The 22,407-nt window shown below is 43.8% G+C and overlaps 1 protein-coding gene across 1 annotated transcript; it reads right to left on the reverse strand.

Moving 5' to 3' along the window:
- Positions 1 to 1,949: 1,949 nt before the first annotated feature.
- Positions 1,950 to 22,247, reverse strand: PRR11 (proline rich 11). Its single transcript, XM_081945485.1, is given in 11 exon segments — positions 1,950 to 3,075; positions 3,078 to 3,131; positions 3,134 to 3,201; positions 9,919 to 9,978; positions 11,011 to 11,123; positions 12,745 to 12,843; positions 14,140 to 14,358; positions 16,623 to 16,745; positions 18,658 to 18,799; positions 20,825 to 21,035; positions 21,854 to 22,247. Coding segments are annotated over 10 exon segments (1,191 nt in total). The 5' UTR covers positions 20,947 to 21,035; positions 21,854 to 22,247; the 3' UTR covers positions 1,950 to 2,884.
- Positions 22,248 to 22,407: the final 160 nt, after the last annotated feature.

Consider the following 22,407-nt stretch of genomic DNA (forward strand, 5'->3'; position numbering starts at 1 on the left):
AGAATCAAGATCATGTGAAGGGTTAATACCACTTTACAAGGACTTGGTAAGGCCACACTTGGAATATTTGCATTCAGTTTTGGTCGCCACGATGTAGAAAAGATGTGGAGACTCTAGAAAGAGTGCAGAGAAGAGCAACAAAGATGATTAGGGGACTGGAGGCTAAAACATATGAAGAACGGTTGCAGGAACTGGGTACGTCTAGTTTAATGAAAAGAAGGACTAGGGGAGACAGGATAGCAGTCTTCCAATATCTCAGGGGTTGCCACAAAGAAGAGGGAGTCAAACTATTCTCCAAGGCACCTGAGGGTAGAACAAGAAGCAATGGGTGGAAACTAATCAAGGAGAGAAGCAACTTAGAACTGAGGAGAAATTTCCTGACAGTGAAAACAATTAATCAGTGGAACAGAAGTTGCCTCCAGAAGTTGTGAATGTCCCAACACTGGAAGTCTTTAAGAAGATGTTGGATAGCCAATTGTCTGTAACGGTATAGGGTTTGCTACCTAGGCAGGGGGTTGGACTAGAAGATCTCCAAGGTCCCTTCCAACTCTGCTATTGATTGTATTGAAAACAACCAAGCTGAGAACACCAAGCATCCTACGAATTATCTTGTATCATGCAGAATCACTGTTCTCCCACCATGTCAATTTGCAGATGTCGTAGGGGCCCATTTCCCAGAATCTCCCATCTCCCTTTGATGAAGATCCTCAAAGTTGAGCTTCACGCATTTTGAACTTCCCAAGGTGAGAAACGTGGGACTTCAAACTGGGTGAAGAAACCAGACTTCTCCATGCCATGGACAGTAATTCCCAGCGTATCTCACCAATCCTGTTTAAGACTTCTTGATTTCTGGGAGTTGAAATCCACAGATCTTAAAAGTTGCCAAGGTTGCACACCCCTGGTGTAGAAGAATTGTTAGGAAATGCTTTTCCTTTTCTCTCTTTTTTTAAAAGGTAAAGGCTCCGCTCGCACATATGTGCTAGTCGTTCCTGACTCTAGGGGGCGCTGTCCGAAGATGTCTCCGTTGCCATGTGTCTGGGATGACTAAACACCGAAGGTGCATGGAACATTGTTATATTCCCACCAAAGGTCGTCCCTATTTTTCTACTTGCATTTTTACATACTTTCGAACGGCTAGGTTGGCAGAAGATGGGACAAGTCACGGGAGCTCACTCCATTACGCAGCACTAGGGATTCGAACCACCGAACTGTCAACCTTTCTGATCGACAAGCTCAGCGTCTTAGCCAGAGTCCCTTCCTCTTTTTTTTAAAGCAGGGGTGTCCAAATTTGGGAACTTTTAAGACTTGTGGACTTCAACTCCCAGAATTCCCCAGCCAGCATGGCTGGCTGGGGAATTCTGGGAGTTGAAGTCCACAAGTCTTAAAGTTCCCAAGTTTGGACACCCCTGTTTTAAAGCATAGCAATTAAAATACTGAAGCGGATAAGAGATGATGGATAGATGATTTATTATTATTTTTGTTCTGATTTGTTTTTCTCTCTCTCTCTCTCTCTTTTTAGGAGGATGATTAGAAATTAGATAGGATAGAAAGCCTTTTAATAAAGGATGACAGGACTAAAGCTAGAATAAGTGATAGCAATAAGAGAAGGGGGAATATGTGTATACATTTTTATATAAAATAAAAGTAACAAGAGAAAACATGGAATAATGGAATAATGATACATTGCAACTTAATATAAATGTGTATTATTATTAGAAAAAGCATAAGTTGATTGAATGTAATAATTATGATTAACTTTATCAGTTTTACTTGTACTAGAATGTATGACACCAAGGTTCACACATTGATTAAATATATTTGTAAAAATAAAAAATAAAAAAACTTGAAAAAAAAGAATTTTTATGAAGCAATCCCTATCTTCTATTCCCTTGGAGACAATAAGATGACCACAAGTGTGGTCAGGAGACCCAATTATAAGCCACTCTTGCTTGTTATAAAGATCTTACATTTTATTTTTTTCTGCTATCAGCTTACAGTTATTTTGGCCTTCCAGACTCAAAACCGAACAGGTGCATGAAATATATCTTATAACATAAAGCGCAGTCGGTCCTTCACAACACCTGCAATGTGAATCCTACAAACACCTTTCCTGTGTAGCAATCCATTGTGTAACCACGCTAGTGCAACCTGACCTATATTAAGGGTTAATTCAAGATCAGATTATCCTCTTACTTGTTCACAAACTTTCTCCAAGACTGGATGTAGAAGCATTCGACATTCACTGAGACCCCAGTAACAAGAAGACCAATCTCGAATTCAAGGTACTCCTAAATTGGTCCTTCATGCTGAAATGCCACATACCGTATTTTTCGGAGTAGAAGACGCACCTTAGTTTTTGGGGAGGAAAATAAGAAAAAAAGAAAAAGAAATTCTGCCTTTGTCTACTAGTATCCATTGGTATTGTTTGCAGCCTCCAAAATCTCTGTTTGAGAGGATGCGTAGAGGCCGAACGGTGGAGGCTGGTGGGGCTACTTTTGATGTATAAGATGCATCCAAATTTTCACTCTCTTTTAAGGTGTAAAAAAGTGTGTCTTATACTCCAAAAAATACGGTATTTATTTCTCTTCCCTCCATCTTCTAACGGCAGGTACAAAAGCTTTCCCGCTTGTGTATAAAATGCATACAAATTTCTGCGTGTGCACACAGCTTCATTACAAACATGGGAAGCCAAGAATAAATAGAATTCTTCCAAGCCATGGAAAAACAGTGCTATTTCTTCAGTTCGACATATATGTCACACATGCCCACAAAAAACCTCCACCTTCTTTTTAAAAAATATATATTGAGAGAGGATGTGTAAACTTTGTGAAAGAACGGCTCAAAAGTTAGGTAAAATCGCAAAGCTTTTAACGTCAAAGCACCTTTATTTAAGGTGGTTTTGAATGCCCAAGTGGGATGAAAAGGTAATGTCTGGATATATATTTGAAGAGCTTTTCAGCAATGCATTGCTACATAATGTTTTAGGTTTTTTTAAAGGAGAGAGGAAAGGAAAGAAGCATATTCCAGCATGCAAAAAGCTTGGCCAAGAAAATCCTTGTTTCTCCGTCCATATTGTCCGAAAAGCAGCAATGCATCCATCGTAGAGGTTTGTGGAGACCACCAGGTGATCTAATAGCTCTGTTCTTCAATGCTGTTTCTAGTAGGTAAGCAGGAAGGAGATGGACTCTTCGGGTGAGCCAGCTGTAAAAATAAACCAATAACACAACACAGCACTTAAGCAAAATGGTTCGGTTGAGATCGGCATATGTGGGACCAATTGGGGTAGGTTCTACAGGGGATTCCGAAATATAATTTTATCATATTTCATTTTATCTATATTATTAAATTACTGTATTTTATTCCAATTTCATTTTTAATTGTATTTTATGGGTGTTTATGATTAGGGGACTGGAGACTAAAACCTATGAAGAACGGTTGCAGGAACTGGGTATGTCTAGTTTAATAAAAAGAAGGACTAGGGGAGACATGATAGCAGTCTTCCAATATCTCAGGGGTTGCCACAAAGAAGAGGGAGTCAAACTATTCTCCAAGGCACCTGAGGGTAGAACAAGAAGCAATGGGTGGAAACTAATCAAGGAGAGAAGCAACTTAGAACTGAGGAGAAACTTCCTGACAGTGAGAACAATGAATCAGTGGAACAGCTTGCCTCCAGAAGTTGTGAATGCCCCAACACTGGAAGTCTTTAAGAAGATGTTGGATAGCTATTTGGCTGAAACGGTATAGGGTTTCCTGCCTAGGCAGGGGGTTGGACTAGAAGACCTCCAAAGTCCCTTCCAACTCTGCTATTGTATTATTGTATTAATGAAAATAAGGACCAGGGGAGACATGATAGCAGTCTTCCAATATCTCAGGGGTTGCCACAAAGAAGAGGGAGTCAAACTATTCTCCAAGGCACCTGAGGGTAGGACAAGAAGCAATGGGTGGAAACTAATCAAGGAGAGAAGCAACTTAGAACTGAGGAGAAACTTCCTGACAGTCAGAACAATTAATCAGTGGAACGATTTGCCTCCAGAAGTTGTGAATGCCCCAACACTGGAAGTCTTTAAGAAGATGTTGGATAGTCATTTGCCTGGAATGATATAGGGCTTCCTACCTAGGCAGGGGGTTGGACTAGAAGACCTCCAAGGTCCCTTCCAACTCTATTATATTGTATTGTATTGTATTATCCAATCCCATTTTAAATGGTTTTGATCAGATTTTAGTCATAATTTGTGTCTGGAACTCTGCACTTTGATATGGCCCAAGAGCTAATCAATAAAGTAAAACTAAACTAAACAACTTTTCAAAATAAATAAAAAAAGTAAAACAGAGCAAAAACGGAAGCTAAATGAACATGCTTTTATAGTAGGTAGGTAGTCTTTGACTAATGAATATTAGTTTAAAGAGTTTGGAATTACAACGGTGCTGAAAAATATAACTTGTGATTAAATCCTCAAAGTTATGACTATTGCGCTAACCCAGAAGTCATATAATTGCAATTTAGAAAGATGTTAACAAGCTTACATTGATGATGCTTGCCCTGTCCTGGGGTGTGTGTGTGTGTGTGTGTGTGTGTGTGTCATGTGATCACCACTTGTGACCTTCCCAGCCGACAGGCAAAGTCAATGGGGAAGCCAGATTCCCTTAACGACCAGCTGTTTCACTTAACGACTGTAGTAAAAATGGTGATAAAATTTACTCCGCTCAGATAATGACTTGCTTAACAGTCGCACTGGCTAGTCATTGAAATTCCGGGCCCCAATTGTGGTCATAAGTCAAGGATTTCCTCTACCTACAGAGTCATTAAAAATATTTCTTCTAGATCAATATTTCTGTAACTTGATAGGAGTCAGGTTAAAATAGCACTTCTTTTTCTGAACATCTAAAATTAAGAAAACAAAGCAATAGAGATAGTCCTCGATTTATGACAGTTTGTTCAATGACCATTTGAATGTACAAACGGCACTGAAAGTAAGTGACTTCTGACTTTTTTTTTTTACACTTACGACCGTTGCAGGTTACATGATTAAAATTCGGAGGCATGGCAACGGATTCATATTTATGACCGTTGCAGCTTCCCGGGTTCACGTGATCCCGTTTCGTGACCTTCTGACAAGCAGCGTCAACGGGGAAGCCAGATTTACTTAACAACCAGGTGACTAACTTAATAAGGGCAGCGATTCCCTTAACAACTGCGGCCAGAAATATTCGTAGAATGGGGCAAACCTGAACAAATTTTCACATTTCGGGTTCAATTGTCGTTGTAAGTCAAGGAATGCCTGTTTAAGTCATTGTGTGTGGGGGATCACTAAGCAGTGTCTTGGGATCATATGATTTGCCACCTTCTGTCAAGTGAAGACAATACAATATAATACAATACAATAGCAGAGTTGGAAGGAACCTTGGAGGTCTTCTAGTCCAACCCACTGCCTAGGCAGGAAACCCTATAAAGTTTCAGACAAATGGCTATCCAACATCTTAATACAATAGCAGAGTTGGAACTTGGAGGTCTTCTAGTCCAACCCCCTGCCTAGGCAGGAAACCCTATACTGTTTCAGACAAATGGCTATCCAACATCATCTTAAAGACTTCCAGTGTGGGGGCATTCACAACTTCTGGAGGCAACTTCTGTTCCACTGATTAATTGTTCTCACTGTCAGGAAATTTATCCTCAGCTCTAAGTTGCTTCTCTCCTTGATTAGTTTCCACCCATTGCTTCTTGTTCTGCCCTCAGGTGCCTTGGAGAATAGCTTGACTCCCTCTTCTTTGTGGCAACCCCTGAGATATTGGAAGAGTGCTATCATGTCCCCCCCTGGTCCTTCTTTTCATTAAACTCGACGTACCCAGTTCCTGCAACCGTTCACAAGACAATGGGTGGGGGGCGCATGTCAACCCTGAAGCTGACCTGGCCGAAGCTGACACTGGAGCTGAGGGATAGGGGGGGGGGGGATAGAGATAGTTGGAGTTTTGTAGCCAAAACAAAACACTTTCTCCTGGGAACCAAGGACATTCCCACAGGTGGTCGGAAAGAGGAGGAGTGAAGTCACTAGGCAACCGGACGCCACCTTGATTAGACCATGTGACTGATAGTTTGGGGAAGGGGAACAACTTTTACTTTCAATTAGGTGAAAACCATGGGAACATTCAATCGGTTTTCACCAGCCTGTGCCGATATGATATCTATATATATAAAAATGGCTCTGTGTGTGTGTGTGGGTTCCAGCATAACTCTGGAACGCCTGGAGCAATTTCAACCAAACTTGCTACACAGATGACTAACTATCTGGGAAAAAAATACCGTGGGGAGTAAGACATCCCTAACACCCCTCGTGGTGTGGGTTCTGTTAAGATACAGCCTGTTGTGCCTTCAAATGGCTTCTACTGTACTGCCATAAAAATGGCTTCTACTGTGCCAGCGCAGTGGAGTTGCCATGGTAACGGCTTCACAGTACTCCATAAGGGGGCTCCCTCTGTTAAGGGGGAAAATCCGACATTAGAAATTACTTTTAGTCCGAACATTTCCCCCCTATAAATAGATACCCGGACAACGCCGAGTTATCGGCTAGTATCCTATAAACCTGTTGTTTGAGGAATTCACCCGTCTTGGAGTTCTGTTTCCTATGGGTGTATTACTGGGAACCCTGACAATAAATTCACATAATAACCATAAGACAATGAGCTTGTCGATCAGAAAGGTCGGCAGTTCAGCGGTTCGAATCCCTAGCGCTGTGTAAGGGAGTGAGCTCCCGTGACTTGTCCCAGCTTCTGCCAACCGAGCAGTTTAAAAAATGCAAGTAGAAAAAAAAATAGGAACCCCCTTTGGTGGGAAGGTAACAGCGTTCCGTGCGCCTTCGGCGTTTAGTCATGCCGCCACATGACCACAGAGGCGTCTTTGGACAGCGCTGACTTTTCGGCTTTGAAACGGAGATGAGCACCACCCCCTAGAGTCGGGAACGACTAGCACATATGTGCGAAGGGAACCTTTACCTTCAACTAAATAACTGCAGTGATTAACTTAACAACTGTGGAATGGGGCAACATTCATTTAACAAATGTCTCACTTAGCGAAGGGGATTTTGGGGTCAAACGAGGGCTTTTGATAAAGACATTTTTTCTAATCTCCACTGTTCCAATTTTCCCGGGAAATCAACATAAGCAGGGAGAGCAAGAGAAGTTTTAATGCGGCCTTGCCTGAAATTTGCGCCGGAGAGCCTGGGTCATAAGTGGGGTCAATCCCGTGCCAGTCTCAATGTTTTCTTTGTTATTCATTGGGGTTCCCCCTGGACTCCTGGTTAAAAAAAAGAAAGAAAGAAAAATAATAATGCCACATTACTGGTAGTCCTCGACCTATGAAAGCTCGTTTAGTGACCATTCGAAGATACAAGGGCGCTGGGAAAAATAGACATGAGTTTTTTCACACTTACGACTGTTGCAGCATCCCCAAGGTCACGTGATCAAAATCCAGATGCTTAGCTAATGGCTCATAGTTATGATGGTTCCCCATTGGTGACCTTTGGACAAGTGAAGTCCACATGGAAGTCAAATAAAATGAACGAACGGGTTGCTAATTTAACAACCGCAGCGATCCACTTAACAAACGTGGCAAGGAAAATTGCAAAATGGGGGCAAAATTCACTTGACAAATTTCTCACTTAGTGACATAAATTAAAAAGCCTGACTTTTGGTCGTAAGTTGAGGACTGCCTGTAACAGAGTTGGAAGACTTTGGAAGATTTCTAGGGCTGAAGCAGGAGATCCTAAACCACTTCAGACATAACTATTATTAATAATGATTCATCTGAATACAGTACAATACAATAGTAGAGTTGGAAGGGACCTTGGAGGCCTTCTAGTCCAACCCCCTGCCTAGGCAGGAAACCCTATACCGTTTCAGACAAATGGCTATCCAACGTCTTATTAAAGACTTCCAGTGTTGGGGCATTCACAACTTCTGGAGGCAACTTCTGTTCCACCGATTAATTGTTCTAACTGTCAGGAAATTTCTCCTCAGTTCTAAGTTGCTTCTCTCCTTGATTAGTTTCCACCCATTGCTTCTTGTTCTACCCTCAGGTGCCTTGGAGAATAGTTTGACTCCCTCTTCTTTGTGGCAACCCCTGAGATATTGGAAGACTGCTATCCTGTCTCCCCTAGTCCTTTTTTTCATTCAACTAGACATACCCAATTCCTGCAACCGTTCTTCATATGTTTTAGCCTCCAGTCCCCTCATCCTCTTTCTTGCTCTTCTCTGCACTCTTTCTAGAGTCTCCACATATTTTCTACATCGTGGTGACCAAAACTGAATGCCATATTCCAAGTGTGGCCTTACCACAAGGCATTATAAAGTGGTATTAACCCTTCACGTGATCTTGATTCTCTCCCTCTGTTGATGCAGCCTAGAACTGTGATGGCATCTTAATTCATGTTAATGTAATTAACAATTAATAGTTCTGTATTATTGCTATACAGGCGGTCCTCGGCTTAAGACAGGCAGGATTAACCTTTTTGGTGCCAAGTGCCCAAAATGTAATGCGAACGACAACCCCCCCTCCCCGCACATGCATCCTTGCGCATGCGCCTCCCCGCGCTCCGTTTTGGCTCCCAGGTTGGAGCAGACAGCTTTCCAGACCCAAACGGGGTGGGGGTGGGGGCTGGTTCAGTGCCTCCCTGCCCCGCTTTGGGCCTAGAAAGACTCTTGCACCAACCAGCCAAAAAGGGGCAGGCAGCTGCTTCTAGTCTGCAGCTGCAGCCTCTTTGCTGGCGCTTGACACCCCCCCGTGCCCCATTTTGGGCTTGGAAAGCATCCTGTACCATCCAGGAAGCCAAAACAGAGGGGGGGTTGGGACTTGCACAGCACCCCCATGCCAAGCTTTGGCGTCCAGGTTGTTGCTGAAATTGGAGTGCGGGGGGCGTGCATCCATGCAAAGCCCAAAAATGCAATGAGTGCCCCCCACGTGGGCCACTTGTGGCACAAAGTTCCAAAGTTCGCCCTCACAGGCTTAAAACCACAATCGGGAGTAGAAGTTCTGATGTTAAGCAGAGCAGTTGCTAACTGCGTTAATTTTTGTGAGCTTTTCGGGCCAGGGTGGCTAAGCAAGTCCCTGCAGTTGTTAAGTGAATCATGCGGTCTTTAAGCGAATCTGGCTTCCCCCTATTGACTCTGCTTGCCAGAAACCAGCTGGGGAAGTGATTAACGGGGATAACACGATCCCCGGGATGCTGTGAATATTTTGCATACATGCTGCTTGCCACATGCCTACATTTTGATTTAGGCATTTTTAGTATTATTTTTTTTGTGCAAAAAATAGTTGCAAAATTGGGTTCGGTCATAGGATGACTCGCTCAGCAACCGCCTCGCTTAACAACTGAAATTCCAGACACACCTGTGATCATAGTTGAGCAATATCTATACAGGTAGTCCTCGATTTACAACAGTTCATTTAGCGTTAACACATTGAAAGTTACAACAGCCCTGAAAAAAGTGACTCACTACCATTTCTCACAATTTACTACCTTTGTAAGCAGCTCCACGATCATGTGACCCAAATTCAGACGCTTGGCAACTGGCTCGCACTTACGACCGTTGCTATGTCCCAAGGTCACACGATCCCCTTTTGCGACCTTCTGACAAGCAAAGTCAGCGGGGGAAGCCAGATTCACTTAACAAGGGCGTGACTAACTTATCAAGCGCAGCGATTCAATTTGCAACTGTGGCAAGAAATGTCGTAAAATGGGGCAAAACTCGCTTAACGGATACCTCGCTTAGCAGCAGAAAGGTTGGGCTCCATTGTGGTCGTATGTCGAGGACTACCTGTAGAGATCTTTGGGGTCATTTTCCATTGGATGCCACTATACCAACTGGGTGCTCCTAATATCCCCAAACTTTATTAGTTGAGGGGAGGAAAAAAAACTATTAATTTACCTTTTAATAGCCACTTTTTTCAAGTGTTTCCGGAAATCTAAACCGTCTCGGTTGGGGGTACTAAAGAAGGAAGCCAAAAAGGACAGATAACAAGATTAGAAAATCGCTCAGTACTGAATAAAAATTAAAAGTACAATTACTATATATGTATACTTTTTCCCCCTCTCTTTTTAAAAAAAGAAAGAGTAAGATAACATTCTAAAATTAAATATGAATTCTGAAAAGGAATTACAAATACCATCCACATAAAATGGGGCTTGCTCAGAGGCTGAAATACACCAAGTAAATGAGACGAAGAGTGTGGAGTAGAGGAGAGAGGTAAGGGAAGAAGAGAGGGCGGGGGGGGGGGGAGAAGAGGAGGAGAGAAAGAAAGAGTGGAAAGGGGAGAGAGGAGAAGGAGATAGCAAGGGGAAGTAGAGAAGAGAAGGATGACAGAGGGAAGAAAGGAGGAAGTAGGGAGGAGGAGAGAGGGAAAAGAATAGGGTATAAATACGGTGTATGGAGAGCAGAAGAGCCAATAATTGTTTCTGAGCGTTGATGGTAAGATGAATTGATGTAAACATTTAATAATACAATACCATGTTGGCTATGGAATAGTATACACGTGGTTTATGTGTTATGAAAATGAAAAAATAAAAAACTTTATACAAAAAAAAGATTAGACAATCGCTCAGCACTGAATAAAAATTAACCAAAATTACTAATTGCTATCAAACTTAAAAGTATTGACCGCAATGTAAATTACAATGGCGACCGGAACAATTAATATCATTATAATTGCTCGTACAACTGTGATTACACTATTACAGAGCTTAAAACCGATAGGAAAGCAATGGAGAATGGATAACTACAAAGGCTAAATATGCATGCCGATACAGAGTGCGGTATAACTATTTTGTATATTGTTATGTTTGTCTTGTTTCTCCTTTTTTGTTGTTGTTTTTTTCCTGTTTTTAATAATGTTTAATAAAAACTATTTTATAAGAAAAGAAAAGAAAGGCTTAAAGTTAGGGGAAAAAATCGCTCAGTGGCCTAAATGAAAACATCAAGTCGTCTGCCAAAATTTCACACACGGGCAAAATGTCTTCTTACTTGATGAAATTTGTAGCGCGAGGAAGCGGTTGGGGGGCTTTGGGCTGGAGACGGATGCTCTGAAGGTCCCGGAGAGTAACCAACGCCTTGCGTCCCTTGGATGGGGAGGTTTCCTGAAACAGGAAGGGGAAATAGTATGGCACCCTCCCATCTCAGAATAATAGAATAACAGAGAACAACAGAATTGGAAGGGACCCTGGAGGTCTTCTACTCCAGCCGCCAGCTCAAGCAGGAGACCCTATACCAGGAGTGTCAAACGCAATTTCACTGAGGGCCTGCAGCCATATTCCTCTTGGATCTTTGGCCCGCCACACTTTCTATTATTCTACTATGCATTTTCTATTGTGGGAAAATAGAAGGAGGGAATTGTACGGAGTTAGAAGCTAGGTAGCCATAACAACATTCTTTCTAGAAAGCCAAGGTCATCCTTTGTCTCTGCACCTCCATACCTGACCGGAACTGGATGGGTGGAAGCTGCCAGCATGGCAGTGGAAGATTGGACCATCGGATGGACTTGTGGGTGTGGGGGGCAAGATCTTGAACTTTCAACTAGGTGGGGAAAACCAGGAAGCTTTCAGATTCGGGTTTCCCCAGATGTGCCAACATGGCTCTCTGAATAAATTGGAACTTTGAGCGATACTTTGCCTTGGACTCTGATTTACTTTTGGATGCTATTTGGAACCCTGATACTGTGGTTGACCTCTGGGGCATGGCCAGCTTGATGCCACTCACTGGGCATGGCCGACTGAGTGGGCATGACCACCTCAACCCCACTCCCCAAACTGCTGGCATGCTTCCTCTTTGCACTGGGGAGACTGGCCCGAAACGACGCAAGCCATCCCCTTACATTTTCCAGGATGATCTCGCGAATGGCATCTGACCACATTGCGGGCAGGATGTGGCTCATGGGCCTTGTGTTTGAGACCCCTGCCCTACACCATTTCAGACCGTTTCATTTCACGTCTTGTAAAGAGGCTCCAGCAAGTTGACATAATATAAATTGTCACCTGGCACAGGAAGCATCGCCCGTTACACTTCTGGGTTTCTGGCCCACATGCACATGCGACGATCAGCTAACCTTCGTGCATGCGGCAGTGCCGGAAACTGGAAGAGCTGGCCTCCCATTTTCGGGTGTGAGCATGCATGTGCCGCCCAGCTGATCGTCATGCACGCATGAGCTCCACTAACCGGAAGACCAGCTGCCCGGTGCTCATGTGCGCTCCGGAAACCGGAAGTTCATTTTCTGGCAAGCGCATGCCCCCTGGGAAGCTCCTCTTCCGGTTTGTGGCCTGGACGAGCACGTGCACGCATGCGAGGACTATCTATACAGATAGTCCTCAACTTACCACAGTTCATTTAGTGACTGTTCGAATGGCACTGAAAAAAGTGACTTAGGAGCATTTTCCACACTTACACAAACTGCCAATTCATCCTTCAAAAGGGTAAAACACCACACAGGTAATCTTTTCACACTTGTGACTGTTGAAACATCTCCAAGGTTAGGTGATCCAAGGTACCTGGCAACTGATTCATATTTATGACGGTTGCCGCTTGCCCCGGAGTCACATGAGCCCCCTTTGGTGACCTTCTGAAAAGCGAAGTCAACTGGGAAGCCAGGTTCCCTTAACGACTGTGTGACTGACTTAACAACCGCGGTGGTTCACTTAACGAGAAAGGTCGTTACAATGGAGCAAAGCTCACTTAACAACCATCTCGCTTAGCCACAGACATTACCTTGTCCATCGCTGCTTCACCCTTGGTCTTCTTCAATTTCACATTCAGAAGGTCCTGGGTTGTTATTTGCAGAGGGACGTCTGTTTTTAATGGGGCAGACTAAATTTGAGGAGAATAAATGGAAAAGAAAAGTCAAATCCATGAATCGCACACCCATGAAAATAAAACATGTATTAAGGGTTTGCTTGGAGCGGTTTGATTGTGTTCTGACCTAGGCTACCCCCAAACCACGAAGCCAACTCCTGGTCCTGACAAAAACCCTTTCATTAATTGACTGGGAATTTCTCTCATTCCCATCCAGCAAAGTCTTTCAAAGGAGGATTTATAGTCACAGACCTTCTCTGGCTTGGAGAGCCGCCAGGCCGACATCTGCAAAACTTGGCCAGGAGTCTCGGAGAGTCAAAAGCCAATTAAGCGAACTGATGGACTCCTGCAAACTCCACTCCCCTTTCGCTCCTCTTTTATTTCCTCTGGGAGGGGCCAATCATCGTCCACCTGTGGCCTCACTCCCAAGTCGGCCCCTGTTCTTTAGCTCTTCCCTTCGTCTGGCAACTCTGTGCATGCGCACACTGGGAATAGGCTCCAGCTGTTCTTCTGCCCCACTGATGTCTGACTCTGAAGGCAGCTGATAACTGTCGGACGGCCCTGCCCCCCTCTCTCCCTCCGACACAGAGTCCTCCTCTGAGCCTTCCCCAGACTCCAGGACTGGTCCAGGTTCCTCCCCAACCCTCCTCACTGTCCGAATCTGCTGCCAGCTCTGCTGGTCACTGGCCAAAAGTCACCCAGTCAACTCTCATGCCTAAATTAGAACTAGAACTCCCCGTCTCCTGGTTTCTAGCCGTAGTGCTTTACCATTGAAGCCTCCCTGTGTTGTAATACAGGTGGCTGCCGTGGTGGGTTACAGATCCCATTGCAACCGGTACGGTGCAATGGCGCCCGGCGTCCACCACATGAACACGCGCAACAGGCTGCATGCTCCATGCGGGTAAGTGCCGAAGAGCTCAAATACAGATAAGGAGGGCAGGCCGACGGGCCCTCCGGAGCACTGTGACGGAACGGTACCCAGTGCTCCCGCAGGCACTGGTAAGCCTGAACCGGGGCATACCACCTGCAACCCACCACTGGCGGGCCGTCAAACACCCCTATTTTGTTACAGTTGTAACTTTGGGGACAGGTTGCAAGTACCATTTCTTCCGTGCTACCTTAACTCTGAACGGTTGCGGAAGGAACGGTCATAAAGCGAGGACTTCCTGTCCTTTGCATCTCTCACGAACTAAATCGTAGCCCGCTGTGGTTTTGCGCAGGTTAGCCTTTCCAAGCATCAGAAGGACTTTGATTTAGAAGAGAAATCCCAAAATCTACAGTATCTCTGGTAGGTTTTAATTTCCGTCTTACCTTCGGGTCACTCCGTCTTTTGAATACAAGGGGTGCCGGCGGAGGAGGCGGGGGCGGCAGTGGGGGTGGCGGTGGAGGAGCTGGCGGAGTGGGAATCTCTGGATTTTGTGAAGAGAGAGGTACGGGCCGTGTGACGCCGAGTTGTGTATGTGCAGGAGAAGCTGATAATAGATTTGGAGAGAGCTGGTTTCCCGCAGGAGCCCCAGCGCCTCCGTTCTGCTTGAGAGAAAAATACAAACAGATTTATTTAATATACTTACAATACAATAGCAGAGTTAGAAGGGACCTTGGAGGTCTCCTAGTCCAACCCCCTGCCTAGGCAGGAAACCCTATACCGTTTCAGACAAATGGCTATCCAGCATCTTCTTAAAGACTTCCAGTGTTGGGGCATTCACAACCTCTGGAGGCAAATTCTGTTCCACTGATTAATTGTACTAACTGTCAGGAAATTTCTCCTCAGTTCTAAGTTGCTTCTCTCCTTGATTAGTTTCCACCCATTGCTTCTTGTTCTGTCCTCAGGTGCCTTGGAGAATAGTTTGACTCCCTCTTCTTTGTGGCAACCCCTGAGATATTGGAAGAGTGCTATCATGTCTCCCCTAGTCCTTCTTTCCATTAAACTAGACATGCCCAGTTCCTGCAACCGTGAGCTGGGTATTAGTACTGGTAGTACTTGACTTACAATAGTTCGTTTAGTGACCATTCGACGTTACAATGGCACTGAAAAACGTGACTTAGGACCATTTTTCAGAGTTACACAATTCAAAATTTCAATTTCCAAATTCAGATGCTTGGCAACTGATTCACATTTATGACGGTCGCTGTGTCCCGGGGGTCACGTGATTTCCCCTTTGTGATCTTCTGACAAGCGAAGTCAATGAGGGAAGCCAGATTCACTTAGCAACCGTGTGACTCACTTAACAACTGCAGCAATTCGCTTAACCACTGTGGCAGGGAAGGCCGTAAGACGGGGCAAAACTCACTTAACAAACGCTTCACTGAACAACAGAAATGCTGGGCTCAGTTGGTCGTAAGTCGAGGACTAGCTATATTACAATTCAAATTTCAAAAGCATTTTAAAACATTGAAGCGGAAAGCAGTAAAACGTTAAAAAGCATTAAAACGTCGAAGTCAAATGGCACTTTAAAAAGGGGGGGACGGGGACTTCCCTGACATATATAAATAAGAAGCAACTGAGGGATCTCAACCTTTTTGCAAGAAAGAATAATATGCATAAATCTTCAGGTTAGAAAACACTGGGTTGATGTGGAAACGAATATTAAAAAGGAATATTTAGAAGAAGAATGGGGGGGGGGGGACCATCATGTGAATAAGAATTAATTAAGAAATAAAAAATTGTGAGCTTTAAGATCCCAGCAAAAAACAAAGTCCTTTTTTAGTTCAGCTTTATTACGGCTACCAAATTTAACAAGCATTTTATCTCATTTAGAGAGAAAAAACCAAACCCAGACGATATAATATTAAATGGAAAAGGGGGAAAAGCAGAAAAGAAAGTACTAAATATACAAGTATATATTCAAGTGTGAGATATAAATGGGAGGGAAACACAGGATAGATTAGCGAAGGAAAGGGAATAAGAAATGATACTAAACTATATTTGCGTTTGCGGAAATACCGTCCCAAGAAAACATAAATGGAGATTTGAAAGAGACACCTATAACAACAGAAAAAGAAAGGGAGAGAGGAGGAGAGAATGAGAGGAAGGGAGGGAAAGAAAGAGGTAAGGAGAGGAGGATGGAAGGGAGAGAAAGAGAAGGAGAGAGGGTAGGAAGGGAAGAGGAAGAGTAGGGGAGAGGTAAGGGAAGAAGGAAAGGGAAGGAGAGGAGGAAGGAAGAAAGTAGAGAAGGGAGGGAAAAAAGAAAGGGAGAATATGGTATTGTTACAACAGGAGGAAGGGATGGTAAATAAAGCACCCCAAACTGTATACTATAACCTATTAAATAGAATAACAAATGTATTAGAATGACAAATGTAAAAAAGAATCACAATTATGTGAATGTATACTTAAAATGATATGTAAGAGAATAGAAAATTTTTAAAAATTGGGAAAAAAAGCAAGATATCAACATGGTTAACAACATACCCAGGAGGTCGGACACCTGGCACATGATGTACTGGGGGTAGTCCTTGACTTATGACTGATTACTTAGTAGCTGTCTCAAGTTATGACAGACTCCCGCGAAAGCTACTTACAACCCATTCTAAAGCTATGACCTCAAGCCACACATCCCTACAGTCATAGGACCACATTCTGGGCTCTTGGTAATTGACTCGCAGTTATGACCATTGGCAGTGGCCCATGGGACTGCAATTTAATATCATTTTCCCCACCAGAAATAATCTTTTAGTGCTGATTCCATGAATGAAATGCACTAGAGTGAACTAAAAGTCTTTGGAATCATAAAGACAAGCGAGGCAATCGGATGGGGCTGGAGTAGCTACAACTGTAGTAAGGAGTAACTAACTTGGAGAGTTGACTGCAGCTCAGCCACATCCCTTTTCAGGTTTTTGACTTCAGCCCTGAGCTCCTTCAGCTCCTCCAGGTACGTGTGCCAAGGAAATGCTGCGTTGACAAAGATGCGAAAAATCTGGAAAGAGAAATAGCATAGCAATTTAGACTTATATACCGCTTCACAGTACTTTACAGCCCTCGCTAAAGAATTAACAGTCAGCCTCTTGCCCCCAACAATCTGGATCCTCATTTGACCCATCTGGGAAGGATGGAAGGCTGAGTCAACCTTGAGCTGATGAGAATTGAACTGCTGAACTGCAGGCAGCTGGCAGTCAGTAGAATTAGGCTGCAGTACCGCATTCTGACCACTGCGCCACTATGGTTCATGATCACATTGCCACACCATTACAGGAGAGTTAAAGGGAATGGTGCAAATTCAAGCATCATTTCTTTTTGGATAGTAGGGGATAAGATGATGGCTTAGACACCAGGAGACGGTGAGTTCTAGTCCCGCCTTAGGCATGAAAGCTGACTGGGTGATTTTGGGCCAATCACCAGGAGATGGTGAGTTCTAGTCCCGCCTTAGGCACGAAATCCGACTGGGTGATTTTGGGCAAATCACCAGGTGATGGTGAGTTCTAGTCCCGCCTTAGGCATGAAATCCGACTGGGTGATTTTGGGCCAATCACAGGTGATGGTGAGTTCTAGTCCCGCCTTAGGCATGACAGCCGACTGGGTGATTTTGGGCCAATCACCAGGCGATGGTGAGTTCTAGTCCCGCCTTAGGCATGACAGCTGACTGGGTGATTTTGGGCCAATCACCAGGTGATGGTGAGTTCTAGTCCTGCCTTAGGCACGAAAGCCGACTGGGTGATTTTGGGCCGATTCCTCTCCCTCAGCCCAGGCTACCTCACAGGGCTGTTGTTTTGAAGAAAAAGAGGACAAATATTATGTACCATGTTACTGATAGAACGGAACATTTTAATCTCATAGTATTATTATAATACCCCATAGCATGTTTGCTGCCTTGAGTTACCAATAAATTAATAACGGCAGGATAACCACCCCATAAATAAATAAATAACCAAACAAACGCAGGTTGCATTTTAAATCCTGCAAAAGGAAGATTGGTTGGGCAAGAATTAAGTTTATTCAAAGGAAACCTGATTGCCATTAAATTCCCTAATGACCTTTTGGATCAGGGGACAGTCCAAAAAAGCCGACATTCATTGACTGAAATCAAGCCTCCGCATTAATTCTGCTTGTCAGAAAGTCGTAAACAGTGATCACATGACCCAGGAACACTGCAACCATAATAAATACATGTCAGTTGCAAAGCCTCCTAATTTTGATCTTGTGATCATGGGGAAGCTGCAATTGTGACAAGAGTGGAAAACGGTCATATGTGTTCTGACTTATGTTTCCCAACAACAGGAAGCAAACTCCTTGTCCCGACAAAAACCCCTTTTATTAATTGACTGTGAATTCTGCTCATTCACATCCAGCAACGTCTTTCAAGGGAGGATTTACAGTCACAGACCTTCTCTGGCTTGGAGAGCTGCCAGTTCGGTATCTGTAAAACTTGGCAAGGAGTCTCGGAGAGTCACCAACCAATGAAGCAAACTAATTATCTCCTGCAAGCTCCACTCCCCTTTCGCTCCTCTTTTATTTCCTCTGGGAGGGGCCATTCACCGTCCACCTGTGGCCTTACTCCCAAATCGACCCCTGTTCTTTAGCTGTTCCCTTCCTCTGGCAACTCTGCGCATGCGCACACTGGGAACAGGCTCCAGCTGTTCTTCTGCCCCACTGATGTCTGACTCCGAAGGTAGCTGATAACTGTTAGATGGACCTGGCCCACTCTCTGCCTCCGACACAGAGCCCTCCTCAGAGCCTTCCCCAGACTCCAGGACTGGCCCATCTTCCTCCCCAACCTCCTCACTGTCCGAATCTCCGGCCAGCTCCACTGATGGGCCACAACACTGTGCCACTTTTCCAGTGCTAAAGGATTCATCTCCCTATAAGGCAGCCTCAATAGAAAACAAACTTACTTGTGCAACGTGTCTCTGGCACCACCAACACCAACTAACCGCGCCAGCCAGGATATGTTTGAGGGTTTCTAATATGTCTCCAAAAGCTAAAAGCCAGGAAGAGAACGGACGTTTTTGGCTATGGAGGATAATCGGAAACCTGCTGAAAACAACAGCCAAATATAAATTAACATTTTCTTTGCAAAAACCATGATTGCTATTTATTACTTTCCAAGCCATCTTCCAATGAGCAAAGTCAATGGGGGAAGCTGGTTTCGCTTAATGCCGTGACAATAAGTCGAAAATACACCTGAGGGTAGGACAAGAAGCAATGGGTGGAAACTAATCAAGGATAGAAGCAACTTAGAACTGAGGAGAAACTTCCTGACAGTGAGAACAATTAACCAGTGGAACAGAAGTTGCCTCCGGAAGTTGTGAATGCCCCAACACTGGAAGTCTTTAAGAAGATGTTGGATAGCCATCTGTCTGAAACGGTAAAGGGTCTTCTGCCTAGGCAGGGGGTTGGGCTAGAAGACCTCCAAGGTCCCTTCCAACTCTGCTATTGTATAATAAACGTTTTAAAATGTATGACTTATTTAATGACTACATTGCTTAGAGATGGACGTTTTGGTCCCAGTTGTTGTCTTAAGTGACAGACTAGGGATGCTGTTTGTATAAAATGTGAAGGATGTGTCTTTGTGTTTTATTTTTATAGTTATAATGTAGACTGAAGATGGCATTTAAATTTGTTGTACGAGGTGCAATGACAATAAAGTAAAGTAGTAGCCAAACATGAACAAGCTATAATCAAGAAACACTAGGGTAATCCTTGACTTACAACAGTTCATTTAGTGACTGTTCAAAGTTGCAACAGTACTGAAGAATGGGACTTAGTTAAAAACTATTTGTCAGTTTCGACCTTAGGAGCCTCTTCACGATCATGTGACCAAAATTCAGGTGCCTGGCAACTGGTTCATATTTATGACCATTGCTGTGTCTTAACATGCTCCCCTTTTGCGACCTTCTGATAAGCAGAGTCAATGGGGAAGCCCGATTCACTTAACAGCTGTGGCAAGAAAAATCGTGAAAGGAGGCAGAATTCACTTGAAAAATGTTTCACTTAACAACAGACATTTTGGGCTCAACCGTGGCTGTACGTCGAGGACTGCCTGTATGAATTTTTTTCCAGAAAGTTAATAAAACCCCTGGCTCCTCTTTTTTCCAAGTTGTGTATACCGAGCAATGCTTTGCATCACAACTATCTTGATCCCTTAAGGATAATATTCTATATTCAGTATGCTGACTCTCTATATATTTGTGTTGTATTTGTGCTGATAAATAAATAAAGGGAGACTAGTATAGATCCATTTCAAGCTATTTAGCTCTCATCAGCTAGCCATAGAGCTAAATAGCTTGAAATAGATCTATACTAGTCTCCCTTTATTTATATATCAGCACAAATACAACACAAATATAAAAAGGCAACATTAAAAATAAAAAATATGGTTTTCTGCCTGGATGGTTTTCTGTAATGAGCCGAAGGACAGAAAGGGGGAGTAGTGAGCTCTCTCCCATATTTGGGCATACCAGGGGTTGTAACACAAATACACACACGTATGTATGTATGTATGTATGTATGTATGTATGTATTTGTGTTACAACCCCTGGTATGCCCAAATATGGGAGGGAGCTCACTCCTCCCTTTCTGTCCTTCGACTCATCACAGAAAAGCTGATGAGAGCTAAATAGCTTGAAATGGATCCATACTAGTTTCCCTTTATTTATTTATCAGCACAAATACAACACAAATACAAAAAGGCAACATTAAAAATAAAAAATATGGTTTTCTGCCTGGATGGTTTTCTGTGATGAGCCGAAGGACAGAAAGAGGGAGGAGTGAGCTCCCTCCCATATTTGGGCATACCAGGGGTTGTAACACAAATACATACCTATTTCCCTGGCTTAGCTGATAAAGGAGGAGAGCCTGTGGTGTAGTGGCTAACAAATCTGCCTAATATGTAACACATCCCAGGTTCAAATCCCAGTAAGGGTATGGCTAGCTGTTGAGAGCTAAATAGCTTGAAATGGATCTATACTAGTCTCCCTTTATTTATTTATCAGCACAAATACAACATGTATATATATATATATTGCAAAACGTTACTGGAGCAAAATCGGAAAAACTTACGTTGGAGGCAAAGCTTTTGAAGGAAGACTGGATGAAGATGTAAACGCGATGTGTTTTTTTTCCTTTGAGGAAAGTTTCGTTCTAGATCTTTTTTTTTGGCAACGTCGCTTAACTCTGGCCATTTTCTGCAATTCCAGGCTAAACTATAACCTCATTCGTGTCCTTAGCTGGAACTGTTTGCGAAGGGCCAGGAAACATGCCAGGAAATTACCTATAACGAAATCAGATATCTTTATTGCTGTGTTTGACATATTTTTAGAATTTAAAGAGAGAAAGAGAGAGAGAGATAGTTTGATGCAGCAATTTATTATGGCAGTGGCTCTCAAATTGTACTCCGCGGACCCTGGGGGAGGGGGGCTTGTGTCACAGAGGTTCCCTGAAGGCTTGAAGAAATATTATAATTTAAATCCCGAGTTTTGGAGGGGTCCGTGTCCACAAAAGGTATTTAAAGGGGTGGTCAGCGGCGAAAGTAGGTTGAGAACCACTGCATTATGGGGAAAAATAACATAATTAAATGATGTATCTGATTACAGGTAGTCCTCATCTTATAACCATTTGTTTCACTGTGAAGCTGTATATAAGTCTAAGTGCTATTGCGTACTATTGCCTGCTCACTGCCAGGAGTTCGATCCTGGCCGGCTCAAGGTTGACTCATCCTTCCCTCCTTCTGAGGTGGGTAAAATGAGGACCCAGATTGTGGGGGGCAAGAGGCTGACTCTGTAAACCCACTTAGAGAGGGCTTCAAAGCACTGTGAATCAGTATATAAGTCTAAGGGCTATTGCTACTAACGCGGTTGTTAAATGAATCTGGCTACCCCACGGACTTTGCTTGATCATAACATCGCAAAAAGCAATCAAATGATTGCAGGACTCCGAAACGGTTATAAATATGAAACCAGTTGCCAAAGCATTTAAATTTTGATCTGCAAAAGTTGTGATTTGGAATAACGGTCAATGAGTCACTTTTTTTTCCCTTGTGTGAGGAACGTTGAACGGTCACTAAATGAACTGTTGTAAGTCGAGGACTACCTGTAAACCGCTGCCCAGGTTCACGGTTGACCCATCACGTGGACCAATGACTGGATTCCCACGACGCACTGAATCCGTTGCTCACGTGCCCCCGTGAGCCGAGATTTTATGGCAGAGAGGGTTTCTGTGTCCAAGTTACGCTTCCTCGGGGACGATCGCGGTAAAACTACCCGGGTTGATCACCTTCCCTAGATGCGGGTAGCCACGTCTGAACGCGCCATCAGCATCGCCACGCCAAACAATTCAAACTCCGCCGGAGCCAATCACAGCGCAGCAAGTGAGAGCCAACGTTCCATCCGCCTCAAACTTCAATGGGCATGAACATCCCTCTGATTGACCGGCCTTTCAGCGAATCCTCTTTTCCCGGTTTCCAACGCGAGCCAATCAGAATAAATGTCGGAGAGAAAGCGGGGGGACAACGAAAGGGCAGGCAGAGCGAAAGAAGCCAGGCCCGCCTTTGAAAATTAAAAGCTACTCCAAGGGCCAATGAGGCGCCGCATGCTGACGCCTACCAACCAATCCGGTCTCCCAGTTCAGTTTTCTCCCAGCTCGCT

The sequence above is a fragment of the Natrix helvetica genome, assembly GCF_964273705.1.
Source record: "Natrix helvetica genome assembly, chromosome: 2".
Taxonomy (NCBI): domain Eukaryota; kingdom Metazoa; phylum Chordata; class Lepidosauria; order Squamata; family Natricidae; genus Natrix; species Natrix helvetica.